At 41.9% G+C, this 14197-nt stretch overlaps 1 protein-coding gene across 2 annotated transcripts in view; it reads right to left on the bottom strand.

Moving 5' to 3' along the window:
* Positions 1-14197, bottom strand: part of LOC132406051 (ephrin-A5-like) — a 428645-nt gene that overhangs the window by 10393 nt on the left and 404055 nt on the right. Inside the window, exons 3-4 of one of the 2 annotated variants that reach the window (XM_059991231.1) lie at positions 4906-4971; positions 3029-3100 (exon numbers count right to left, since the gene is read on the bottom strand). In XM_059991231.1, coding sequence (XP_059847214.1) covers positions 3029-3100; positions 4906-4971 — 138 coding nt within the window. The remainder of the gene's footprint in view (positions 1-3028; positions 3101-4905; positions 4972-14197) is intronic. The other variant, XM_059991232.1, reaches the window with a different exon arrangement.

Genomic DNA, 14197 nt, shown 5'->3' with positions numbered 1-14197 from the left:
AATGGGCAAAGAAGTCACAGATGGAATACACTGTCATGCACTTTGGTAGAAGGAATAAAAGCTTAGACGATTTTCTAAATGGGGAGAAAATTCAATAATCAGACATGCAGGATTTCCTAAAAATTCCCTAAACTTGCAGGTTGAGAGGACCACAATATAAAAACAAAAATGTAATGCTGAGGCACTGGTGAGGCCCCAGCTGAAGTATAGTGAGCAGTTTTGGGCCCCTTATCTAAAGACACTGGAAAGGGTTCAAAGCAGTTTCACAAAAATGATTCAGGGAATGAAAGGCTGTTCATATGAGGAACATTTGATGGTGCTGGGCCTGTACTAGCTGGAATTTAGAAGAATGAAATGTATTGAATGTAGAAGACATAGAGAGGATGTTTCCTATAGCTTGGAGTCTGGGGCCAGGGGATACAACCTCAGAGTAGAGAGACATCCATTTAGAATGGAGATGAGGAATTTTTTTAGCCAGAGGGTGAATCTGAGGAATTCATTAACACAGATGGCTGTGGAGGCCAAATCATTGGGTGTATTTAAGGCAGATATTGATCGATTCTGGATAAGTCAGGGTGTGAAGGTTACAGGGAGAAGGCAGAGAATGGGGTTGAGAGGGAAATGGGTCAGCCATGATGGGCCAAATGGCCTAATTCTTCTCTTATGTCTTATGGTCTTAAGTTCTGGGTCGAGACCCTTCGGCTGAACTGAATGGGAAATGGAACTGGGAGTCACACAGGTCGAAATGGCCATTGGTGCTAAATGGGACGCCTGAACATTAAGGTGTTCCATAGAAAGGGTCTCACCGTGAAATATCAACTGTCCACTTCCTTCCATTGATGTTGCCTGACCTGCTGAGTTTCTCAGTCATCCTGTGTGCTGTTCCAGATTCTATCATCTTATCATCTGGAGTCTCTTGTGTCCCCAGCAGCTTGCAGAGCCTGGGATAAACCTAGCTGAAAGCCGGGCTCAGTGCAATCAGTACACTGTAGGTGCTGAAACCACCTCCTCCTGACTGTTCGTCACAGCGCCACTCCACAAGGCCACGTGAGCCAAGAGAGCAATAAAAAGTGTGCAGATGGGGAATACCAACTGAGATTTAAACCCATCTAATAAAATTGTTTCTGACATAGACTTGCGCATTTCTTTGGGTGACATTCACCTGTGTAACATGATTGGCTCATAATTCCAATTCCATGGGGAGATGAACTCAGAAGAAAGATACAGAAAATTTGTCTGATTGGAATAAACTCCGATAATCTTCAGCTTACATCCCATTAAGAGCAAAAGATTTGGCTTCCATATTCATCGGGAGTGATCGCTTTGGAGAACAATTTTTGAACATGAAGGGAATTGAAGGGACGTGGGACCAGTAAAGTGGGCAAGGTACAGGATCATCTGTGATGTTACTGAATGATGGGTCAGGGTCAAATTGTTTTGTACCCCAATCGTGCTTTCTCACCCTTAGTAAAGAAGCCTTGTTGGAGATGTTGGTGGAGTTCAATTCACACGGTAAATTAGACACAGTTGGGGGACCCCATGATATACACCCAAGATGCCTAGTCAATGAATGGAGATGTCAGATTAACTCTTCTATAAGCCAAACTTTCCATATACCTGGAGGTGCCCAGTAACCCTGGGTGAGTGGGGGTCAAGTTTGTTCCATTACTTTTTACATTTCTATAATCTTACACAAGTAAAAACTTCACCATTAATATTACATAAATCAATGCTCTCAGCCACAATTTGAAGATCAGTGCCAAATTATCTGGCCAAGGTTTAAAGGAACCTCATACAACAATAAGGCTAATTGAAAGTTAGAAGGTCTAAACCCTTTCCCAAACCACAATATTAGATGGCCCTCTGGCTTGTTTATTGAGCGTTGTGGAGGGTTAGAGGTCCCTCACACTCTCCCTTTGATAAAGCACAGAGCTTCACAGACCCTTCTATTGAGGTTTAAAGGTTCCAGACCCAAACCACCTTGTTGAGAGTTAAGAGTGTCCTCACATTCTCAAATTGATCAAAAGTCAGAGTGTCATACACTGCCCCACACAAACTGACTGTGTAAATAAAGAGCCTGCACACTCTCTCACTGAGCCCATTTGGAATCAGAATTGACATATGTCAAGAAATTTGTTGCTTTGCAGCAACAGTATAGTGCGAGACACCATTCTCCATACAGATCAGTCAAGGATTAGGAGATTCCTCATTCTCTCCCACACAGCCCAGTCAAGGTTGGAGAGCCTTCAGACCCTGCCATTGAGCCCATTTGTTAGAGAGTTTACACATTGCAGCTATTAACATTTGCTTTACAGTCCCATCATTTAATATCCTTATCCATTAATTTTAATATCTCCACACAAAAAAGTTCCAATAAGAACAATGCACACTAATAACCATATAATTTCAAAGCAACAGTTACATATTTCCTTGGTAGGATTGAAATGTTTAGTTGCACAAGACAAATGTCACATCAGTGAATCAGATGTTGGCTGATATATCAAAAATCAGATATATAGTTTCTGAAGTAAGATAAATTTGCTGTGAAAATAAGACACCTTAAAGCTCTACTAACAGCCAAACCTCATAATAATTACAGAATACAATAAAGATACTTGGCAACCAAGTCTTACTGTATTCTGTTATTAGACATGGTTGGTTAGAGGAGTAAAAAGATTATAATATATCTAATCCAGATGATTAGATTGATGCAAGTACAACCAGGATTATTGCTTTATTTTGTTGCCTTCAGAGAGAATCAGGAATTATTGTCCCTTATTGTTGAAATTTTAGGTTATAAAATAATACATACAATGATAATTATATCTCATTTTCATTCTCTCCCAACATCCCCTTTTGGTATCATGTTCATAATTTGTACTTCAAATTTAATGTTCCATCTGAACGAGTGGCTCAGAAAGCTTTGAGGTATGCAATAACCCTGGGTGTGACATGCCGAGAGAAAGATTAGGGGAAATGGAAGGAAGGCAGAGGTGACAGAAAGATGAGGCACTGTGATATTACTGACCTGAAGCTTCAACTGAACTGTTGTTTACATCGAAATCACCTTCATTCACCCCTACTGCTTCCATACAACTGTCTACGACAGAAATAGAAACAGTAGCTATGTGTCAGTGTGAGGGTGATTTTCAAAGCGTAGGGTTAGTGAGCACAGAGGGATCCTTTTAAAGTCCCCTTTTACTGAAGAAAACTGCAGCCGTCAAAAAAAATGTTAAGACATAAAGGGAAAAAGAATTAAACGTTTCCAGTGTAATGGTGGAAGTTACTGTCTAAAGGACCTTTTCTTTCATTAATAAGATGGTATGGATGTGTGATTTGCTTTGGTTTAATGTTGAGCTCCTAAGCTATAACGCTCAGCCTCAAGCAACACTCACAGGCTTAAATAATTTAATTTCACTTAAACCACAAACTTCACACGAGTGAGAGGCCAATACTGGAAGTTTCACTTTATAACTGGATCTTGATGTAAAACATTTCCTAAACTGGTTCTGATATAGGAGCTAGGTCTTAAACCAATATCTTCCTTCTATTTATTGCCCTCCCATAGATCCACATCCTTGCCCCTGGAACAGCAAAATTTATCCTGATGTGTTTGCCTTCTTTTATCCCAAAATTTAACCTAACTGTGTATCCAATAATTGATGATTTTCATATTTGTATTCCCTTCTTCTAGCCTAATTGATATTTGAGGAAGACCCACCTTAACTTCCCATCTTAAGTCCAGTGTCTAGGCCCAAAAAGCCACTCAAATTAACCTTAACAAAGGTTGACTGAGTCACTTCACCAACCCCAGACATGACTAGCTCATAGGGGGCTTTTACATCCAATAAGATTAGCGTCAATTCAGGATGTGCACCAGTGACCCCTAACAGTCCTCCAAAATAAATATATGCTGGATGAAGTTACCGATGCTAGACGACAGCATATTTGAAGTACGACATACATTCCTGTATCAACGGTTTATGTCATTTAATATCGACTGTAACTATTCCCCTAACTCTGATCCTGGTGCCATGGAAGTAATCCATGAATACGTCCCAAACCAGATCAAGTTTTTCTTTATCTTATTTTGGCTGTATTGCTGTCAAAAAAAGCCAAACAAAATTTTGAATGAACACATCAAATGCTGGAGAAACTCAGCAGGCCAGGCAGCATCCATGGAAAAGAGTAAATAGTCAGCGTTTCCGGACGAGACCCTTCATCGGGACTTGATAAAGATCTTGGCCAGAAATGACAACTATTTACTCTTCTCCATAGATGCTGCCTGGCCTGCTGAGTTCCTCCAGCACTTAGAGTGTGTTGCTTTAGATTTCCATCATCTGCAGATTTTCTCATGTTTGTGAAGATTTTGAAAGATCTGATTAGCACAGTTAAAGTGACTCACTTCCAGTCAGATTGATTTTTAATTGGAATCATGTTCATTCCTACATAGTTCATGCCATTCTCCAAACAATCCCTTTGGAAACGAATATAATAGCTTAACCGAAATCTCAAAATGCTGATCCAGTGTTGAAATCCTAATCTTTAATTACCTCAGTTATCACTGTAAAGGTCCAATAAATGTGGTTCATCTGATCACTTGAGCCCTACATTTTCAAAAGTGTCGACCCCTTTTAGCCCCAACTCCTCTCTACCTGAGGCACCGCGTTATTGCTGATGTAGGTGGCCAATAAAAAATATCTCGCCAACTTGTTTAATCAAGGTAAATCAGCGAAGATGAAATAAAGTGAAAGAAAATGACAGTAGAACAGTGAGAGAAGAAGAAATTACAACATGGCAACTATTTTAATCTTCCAATACTTTGCTCATTGGCTTAGTAACAATTACTTAAAGGAACCACATCAACTGAAGATATAAGAAAATGCTCAAGCACATGTGACTTACTTGTTGGTCTGACATATACTTTTAACTTTAAGCAGGGCTTCCCAACAATGTTAGGATGAGGTGATGCTGGAAAAAACACAATGAGACATTGTTAGTAGTGTCAGGTTACACTTTTGCTTTAAACATCATGCTCCAGCGATGTCACTGGAGTCAATACATGTCCTAACAGCTTAGTTAAGAGGTTCCCAACCTGGGGTCCATGGACCCCTCTGTTAATGGTAAGGCTCATTGGCATAAAAAGGTTGGAACCCCCTGGATTCGATGGTTGCAGCTTCACTTTGATCAGACATCTACATGTTCAACTCTCTAAGAACTATTGTTTCTAATTTAGATAGCCGCATTTACGCAGAGAAATCTGGCACAAAGGAGAGGTGGCCACCTCATCTGCTGGTTTCTAGAGAGATCACAACACTTCATTATGAACCATTCACGACAGACCACACATAGTCCCATTACATCACCCACTATAGAGTATCCTTTATACATTCTATACCCTATAATCCTATTTATTAGAACCCCAAAGATCTAGCATCTTAGACCATATTGTATCATTCTTACTGAATGCACACCATTCATTATACACCCTATATCACCATTCATGAGAGACCCTTTGCACGATTCATTATCATCCTATAATGTCAATTATTAGACCCTATCACACCATTCGTTATAGTTCCTATGGCACCATTTATTACAGACCCTATAACACTAATTACTGGAGACCCGTTGAGTCATTCATCATGAACTTTACAGCACCATTCATTACAAGCTCTCTAATTGTTCGAGACCCCCACTACACCATCCATTATAGATCCCACAGTGCATCATTCATCATGCACCCTATACCACCAATTATTAGAGGTCTCATGGCACCATATATTAGATACCACTCAGCACCATATACAATATTAGAGACCCTATAGCACCAATTATTCCATATCTCACAAGACTATTTATTATTAGTGCCTGAGCATTATTCATTATAGACTCCATTGCACCATTCATTATACACCCCATAGAACCATCCATTATTGACCCAAGTATAATTCATTATAGAGCTCAGTATCATTCATTATAGACTCTACAGCATCATTCATTATAGGCCCAACAGTATTATTCATAATAAACCTCAAAGCTCTATTTATTATAGACCTCTTAGTACCATTCAAAATAGATCAGCTAGCACTGTTCCTGACCAGAACACCCAATATCCAATTCTTCATACCCCAGCACTGCTCTATTGCCCACTTCTGCCCTCAACCCCTCCCACTATCAAAAAACTTCTCTATGGACTCCAGAGGTTGTCAGTCCACCACTTCAAGCATCACCAGAATTTGCTGGCATCATAGCTTTTGCATCTGTTTTCACACTGGAAGTACATTATTAACATTTCTAAGCACTTGAGTAAGAAAGCTTCTCCATGCATTTATTTGAAATTTACATTATACTAATTTCCATTTATGTTATATTTTCTTGTCTTACTTTGATACAATAATCTCGGTTTACCTTATCTATGGTATTTAATATTTTATGTAATTTGATGAGACACTCACCAGAACATCTCTTTTCAAAATAATAGCTTTAATAATAGAACCATTGAAATATGAACTACTAAGGATTGGAAACCTTAGCGTAATTGGTTATATTTATTAAATATTTAACATTCTAAATTACCCATTTCATAATTCCTCTCCTTATTTCTGGAATAGCTTCAAATAAAAGACATCGTTCCATTATTTTCCCTCAGTGTTATCCTCTCTACTGGTTGGAGATATTAATAGCTTACTCTTCACTTCATGTCCATCACGAACGTGTAAAGATCACAAGAGTTGATGAGGTGTGTGGGCCATCGCACTCTGAACTTTGCTTGACCGTCAAAAACAATCTTCTCCGGGTCACTAACTGTAACCACAACACTTCATTCTGCATTCTTCTGTTATTTTCTCTCGTGCTAGCACATTGTATTGTTGCAATGAAATCGTCTGTATGGATGGCATTCACAACAAAGAGTTTCACTCTACCTCAGTACGTGATTAGAATAGACCAATTTTTCATTTTATCTGCCAAGATCACTGGTTATCAAAATCACGGACCACTCTAAGGAATGTAAAGGCGGCTTTTGCGTATTAAGTTGCCAATGAGAGACTGAACAGTGATTAGTAGCAGTAGCCATGACCACTTCTACGTCTGTTTTAGACAGATGCTGAAAATCTTCCAGCCCACATTCGATCACGAGGGAGATTTTCAGTTATAAATATATCCAGGATCTGATTTTAATGCATTGAGAATTCTTGAAATACATATTGATCTCTTTTCTTGGGTTTTCATGCCTCCTTATATTTTGAGCACATTAAATATTTTCAATCCTATGTATTTAAAGATGCGCCACATTATTCCATACAAATAACAATTGTAAGTTATATCAAATATAAAAATATGATTTTTCAAGTATTGATAAAGATCAGTAAATGTAATCTGATATCTGATTCTAAGGAATTTAATGTGGAGTTCCACTGTGTTGCATTCACTCAACGCATCGATGTTCAAACATGAGGAAACCTGCGGATGCTGGAAATTCTGTCCTGACGAAGGATCTCGTTGACTGTGCTTCTTCCTATAGATGCTAAATACAAAGTGCACTGCAGATGCTGTGGTCAAATCAAGATGTACAAAAAGGCTGGATGATCTCAGCAGGTCGGGCAGCATCTGTTGAAACGAGCAGTCAACGTTTCGGGTCGAGACCCTTCATCAGGACTAAAGAAGGAGGGGGCAGGGGCCCTATAAAGAAGGTGGGGGGAGGGGGTAACCAATCAGATGAAAGATCATAGGGGTAGGGGAGGGGAAGCAGGCAGGGGATAGGCAGGAGAGGTGAAGAAGGAATCTAAGGGGAAAGCACTATGGGTAGTAGAAGAAGGCAGAGTCATGAGAGGTGATAGGCAGCTAGAAGAGGAGACAGAGTGAAGGTGGGATGGGGGAAGGGAGAGGGAGGGAATTACTGGAAGTTGGAGAATTCGATGTTCATACCAAGGGGCTGGAGACTACCCAGACGGTATATGAGATGTTGTCCTCCAACCGAAGTTTGGCCCCATCATGGCAGTAGAGGAGGCCATGTATGGACATATCCGAATGGGAATGTGAAGGAGAGTTGAAGTGAGTGGCAACCGGGAGATCCTGTCTGTTGTGGCGGACGGAGCGGAGGTGCTCGACAAAATGATTCCCCCAATCTGCGTCGGGTCTCGCCGATGTAGAGGAGGCCGCACCAGGAGCACCGGATGCAATAGATTACCCCAACAGACTCACAAATGAAGTGTTGCCTCACATCAAGTTGACTGCTCGTTTCAACGGATGCTGCCCCACCTGCTGAGTGCCTCCAGTGTGTTTGTACATCATTCTATAGATGCTGCCTGGCCTGCTGCATTCCACCAGCACTTTGTGGATGTTCAAACACGTTAGCCTCATTGCCCCTGAATTCCACACATGGACACAGTCTCTATAAGATAAGGGTTAACTTTAGACCTGATATTTGCTGATGCCGAAAAGATTGCTGACAAATAGGTTCATTTTCAATCCTATTTTGGCTGTTCAAATCATGTATTGCATTGAGATTATCATTTTAATGTACAACAATATCCCATTTGCAGAGAATTAGGCATAAGTCTCAGGCAGGAAGAAGCTGAAATAAGTTGCATCAGGCCTGCCAACCTGACTTATGTCTCTTTCCCACCTTCTCCTCATGGATACAGAAGCAACACGTTTTGCCTCTGATATATAGTGAAGACTCAGTGAAAGATGTTACAGGTGGCATACAAATGAACAAAACAATCTGGTAGGATAAGGCTGGGGGTACAGTCTCATCGCATGTTAAAGCTGAGACGCTTTCGCATTATTTTTTAAATGTCTCTGATAATCAGAAACATTTACAACTATTCACCTTTCCACCAATGAATGGGAGGCTAATGGAATTTTGGCATTATTGCATAAGGTATGGAGTATAGGGAAGTTTAGAGTCAACTCTACAGGGTGCTGGTAAGACGGTACCTGGACTAGAATCAGGTTTATCATCACTGATAGATGAAGTGAAATTTGTTATTTTGCCCCAGAAGTACAGTGCAAGACATAAAATTTATTAACAGTTACAACATTAAACTGTGCAAATGAAGACTGGTGAGGTAGTTTCATGATTTTATAGACCATTCAGAAATCTGATGCCCAAGAGGAAGAATCTATTCCTGAAATGTTGACTTGGTGCCTTCAGACTCCTGTTCTTCCTCCTCAATGATAGAAATGAGAAGAGCATGCCCTGGATGATGAGGGTCCTTAATGATGGAAGCCGCCTTCTTGACGCTCTGCCTTTTCAAGCTGTCCTTGACAGTGGATAGGGTTCGGCCTCTGATGGAGCGATCTACATCTTCTGCAGCCGCTTTTAATTCTATGCATTGAAGCCTCCATATCAGGCTGTGATACATCCATTCAGAATGCTCTCCACTGCACATCTGTAGTGTTTTGGTCTCTATATAGGTATTTATGAATGGTTGTACTGGAACTGCAGGTGGTTCAGGAAAGATCTCTTCTCACTGATGCCATCAGGAAGAAGGTACAGGAGCCTCAAGACTCACACCAGCAAGTTCAGCAACAGTTAGTACCCCTCATCCACCAGGCTCTTCAACCGGAGGGGAAACTTCACTTGCCCCATCATTGAAAAGTTCTCACAGCCAATGGACTCACTTTCAAGGACTCTTTATTTGATGTTCACATTATTTATTGTATATTTTTTATTATTATTGTTTCTTCTTTTTGTATTTTTATAATTTGTTGACTTTTGAACTCTGGTTGACATCCAAGTTGGGAGGATTTTCATTGATGCTGTTACTGTTATTATTCTACAGATTTATTGAGTGTGCCCACAAAAATAAAAGTCTCAGGGTTGTATATGGTGACATGTATGTACTTTGACAATATCATTTATTTTGAACTTTGACTTTGATTTGGTTAATTTCTGGGTAGAAGGATTGATGGCTGAAAGGGGTTGAGCAGATTAGGCCTGTACTCATTTTGTAACAGAAGAATGAGAGATAATCTTACTGACATGTAAGATTTCTGACTGGAACTGATGGGGTGATTGCTCATGTGGGAAGTCTGGGAGACTCCAAGCCTCTGGGGTGGCCACACCTGTGCCAGGTGCGTTCAACTGCAGCTCCTTAGGGACTGCGTTAAGGAACTGGAGATACAGCTCGATGACCTTCGTCTGGTCAGGGAGAGTGAGGAGGTGTTAGAGAGGAGCTATAGGCAGGTAGTCACACCGGGGCCTCGTGAGACTGATAAGTGGGTAACAGTCAGGAGAGGAAAGGGCAAGAGTCAGATGCTAGAGATTACCCCTGTAGCTGTCCTCCTGCTTGAGTACTGTTGGGGGGACACCCTACCTGGGGAAAGCAATAGTGGCCGTGCCTCTGGCGAAGAGTCTGGCCCTGTGGCACAGAAGGGTAGAGGAAGGAAGAGGATGGCAGCAGTGAAAGGGAACTCCATAGTTAGGGGGTCAGACAGGCAATTCTGTGGATGCAGGAAAGAAAAGTGGGTGGTAGTCTGCCTCACAGATGCCAGGGTCTGAGACGTTTTTGATCGTGTCCACGATATCCTGAAGTAGGAAGGAGAACAGCCAGAAGTCGTGGTACATATTGGTACCAATGACATAAGTAGGAAGAGGGAAGTGGTCCTGAAAACAGACTACAGGGAGATAGGAAGGAGGTTGAGAAGCAGGACCTCAAGTGTAGTAATCTCAGGATTACAGTCTGTGACATGCGACAGTGAGTATAGGAATAGAATGAGGTGGGGAATAAACGTGTGGCCGAGAGATTGGAGCAGATGGCAGGGATTCACATTTCTGGATCATTGGGACCTCTTTTGGGGCAGGCATGACCTGTACAAAGAGGACAGGTTGCACTTGAATCCCAGGGGGACCAATATCCTGACCGGGAAGTTTGCTAAGGCTACTGGGGGGAGTTTAAACTAGAATTGCAGTGGGGTGGGAACCAAACTGAAGAGACGGAGGAAGAGGCGGTTGGCTCACAAATAGAGAAAGCTTGGAGATAGTGCGAGAGGGAGGATAGGCAGGTGATAGAAAAGGGTCACGCTCAGATTGATGGATTGAGATGTGTCTATGTAATGCAAGGAGTATTATGAACAAGGCGGCTGAGCTTAGAGTGTGGATCAGGACTTAGAGCTATGATGTTGTGGCCATTACAGAGACTTGGATGGCTCAAGGCAGGAATGGTTACTTCGAGTGCCAGGCTTTAGATGTTTCAGAAAGGACAGGGAGGGAGGCAAAAGAGGTTGGGGCATGGCACTGTTGATCAGAGATAGTGTCACGGCTGCATAAAAGGAGGAAGTCATGGAGGGATTGTCTGCTGAGTCTCTGTGGGTGGAAGTTGGGAACAGGAAGGGGTCAATAACTCTACTGGGTGTTTTTATAGACCACCCAATAGTAACAGGGATGTCAAGGAGCAGATAGTGAGACAGATTCTGGAAAAGTGTAATAATAACAGGGTTGTTGTGGTGGGAGACTTTGATTTCCTAAATATCGATTGACATCTCCCTTGAATGAGGGGTTTAGATAGGGTGGAGTTTGTTAGGTGTGTTCAGGAAGGTTTCTTGACACAGTATGTAGATAGGTCTACAAGAGAAGAGGCTGTATTTAATCTGGTATTGGGAAATGAACCTAGCCAGGTATCAGATTTCTCAGTGGGAGAGCATTTTGGAGATAGTGATCATAATTCTATCTCCTTTATCATAACATTGGAGAGGGATAGGAACAGACAAGTTAGGAAAGCGCTTAATTGGAGTAAGGGGAAATATGAAGCTATCAGGCAGGAACTTAGAAGCATAAATTGGAAACAGATGTTCTCAGGGAAACAAATGGAAGAAATGTGGCAAATGTTCAGAGGATATTTGCATGGAGTTCTGCATAGAAAATTTCCAATGAGGTGGAATTTATGGTAGGGTACAGGAACCGTGCTGGACAAAGGCTGTTGTAAATCTAGTCAAGAAGAAAAGAAGACCTTACGAAAGGTTCAAAAAACTAGGTAATGATAGATATCTAGAAGGTTATAGGGCTAGCACGAAGGAGCTTAAGAATGAAATTAGGAAGGCCAGAAGGGGCCATCAGAAGGCCTTGGTGGACAGGATTAAGGAAAACCCCAAGGCCTTCCACAAGTATGTGAAGAGGATAGGATGTAAGAGAATAAGATGTGAGATAATAGGACCAATTAAGTGTGACAGTGGCAAAGTGTGTATGGAACTGGAGGAGATAGCAGAGGTACTTAATGAATACTTTGCTTCAGTATTCAGTACGGAAAAGGATCTTGGCGATTGTAGGGATGACTTACAGTGGACTGAAAAGCTTGAGCATGTAGATATTAAGGAAGAGGATGTGCTGGAGCTTTTGGAAAGCATCAAGTTGGATAAGTCACCGGGACTGGATGAGATGTACCCCAGGCTCCTGTGGGAGGTGAGGGAGGAGATTCCTGAGCCTCTGGCAATAATCTTTGCATCATCAATGGGGACGGGAGAAGTTCCGGAGGATTGGAGGGTTGCGGATGTTGTTCCCTTATTCAAGAAACAGAGTAGAGATAGCACTGGAAATTATATGCTAGTGAGTCTTACTTCAGTGGATGGCAAGCTGATGGAGAAGATCCAGAAAGGCAGGATTTATGAACATTTGTTACAGGCATGATGTAGTTAGGAATAGTCAGCATGGCTTTGTCAAAGGCAGGTTGTGCCTTACGAGCCTGATTTAATTCCTTTAGGATGTAACAAAACACATTGATGAAGGTAGAGCAGGGGAGGTAGTGTAAACGGATTTCAGTAATGCATTTGACAAGGTATCCCATGCAAGGCTTATGGAGAAAGTAAGGAATCCAAGGGGACATTACTTTCTGAATCCAGAAATGGCTTGCTCACCGAAGGCAAAGAGTGGTTGTAGACAGGTAATATTCTGCATGGGGGTCAGTGACCAGTGGTGTGCCTCAGGGATCTGTTCTGGGACCCTTACTCTTGGTGATTTTGATAAATGACCTGGATGAGGAAGTGGAGGGATGGATTAGTAAATTTACTGATGACACAAAGGTTTGGGGTGTTGTGGATAGTGTAGAGGGCTGTCAGATGTTACAGAACGACATTGATAGGATGCAAAACTGGACCGAGAAGTGGCAGATGGAGATGAACCCAGATAAGTGAGACGCGATTCATTTTGGAAAGGACGAATATGATGGCAGAATATAGCATTAATGGTAAGACTCTTAGCAGTGTAGAGGATCAGCGGGATCTTGGGGTCTGAATCCATAGGCCACTCAAAGCTGCTGCACAGGTTGACTGTGTGGTTAAGAAGACGTACGGTGTATTGGCCTCCATCAATCGTGGGATTGAGTTTAAGAGCTGAAAGGTAATGTTGTAGCTATAGAGGACCCTGGTCAGACCCCATGTGGAATACTGTGCTCAGTTCTAGTTGCCTCACTACAGCAAGGGACGTGGAAACCATAGAAAGGGTGCAGAGGAGATTCACAAGGATGTTGCCTGGATTGGGGAGCATGCCTTATGAGAACAGTTTGCGTGAACTTGGCCTTTTCTCCTTGGAGCGACGGAGGATGAGAGGTGACCTGATAGAGGTGTATAAGATAATGAGAGGAATTGATTGTGTGGATAGTCAGAGGCTTTATCCCAGGGCTGAAATGGTTGTCACAAGAGGACACAGATTTAAGGTGCTGGGGAGTAGGTACAGAGGAGATGTCAGGGGTAAGTTTTTCACGCAGACAGTGGTGAATGCGTGGAATGGGCTGCCGTCAACGGTGGTGGAGGCTGACACAATAGAGTCTTTTAAGAGACTCCTTGATAGGTACATGGGCTATGGGTAACCCTAGGTAACTTCTAAGGTAAGGGCATGTTCGGCACAGCTTTGTGGGCCGAAGGACCTGTATCGTGCTGTAGGTTTTCGATGTTTTATGTTCTAAAACTTATATCTTTCTAATATACACGTCAGGAATATGCAATTCAAAGAACAGGTTTTGATCCACTGCAGGACCGGTTGATGTTGGGACAAAGAGGCAGTTTTGTTACCTGTGTTACCAGTGCTGGACTTCCCAGACCTACCATGGGTCTGCAAGTAAGCTGTAAGTCCCATAGAGTCTTGTGCTAAAGTCTTAGGCACATATATCTAGGATACCTTAGACTTTAGCACAGTACTGTAGCAGTTTTATGCGTTGCACTGTCCTGCCGGCACAAGAAAAAACAAATTTAATGACAG

This window comes from Hypanus sabinus, chromosome 16 (genome assembly GCF_030144855.1).
Source record: "Hypanus sabinus isolate sHypSab1 chromosome 16, sHypSab1.hap1, whole genome shotgun sequence".
Taxonomy (NCBI): domain Eukaryota; kingdom Metazoa; phylum Chordata; class Chondrichthyes; order Myliobatiformes; family Dasyatidae; genus Hypanus; species Hypanus sabinus.
The sequence above is the reverse complement of the archived record's forward strand: the minus strand, read 5'-3'. Positions and strand labels throughout refer to the sequence as shown.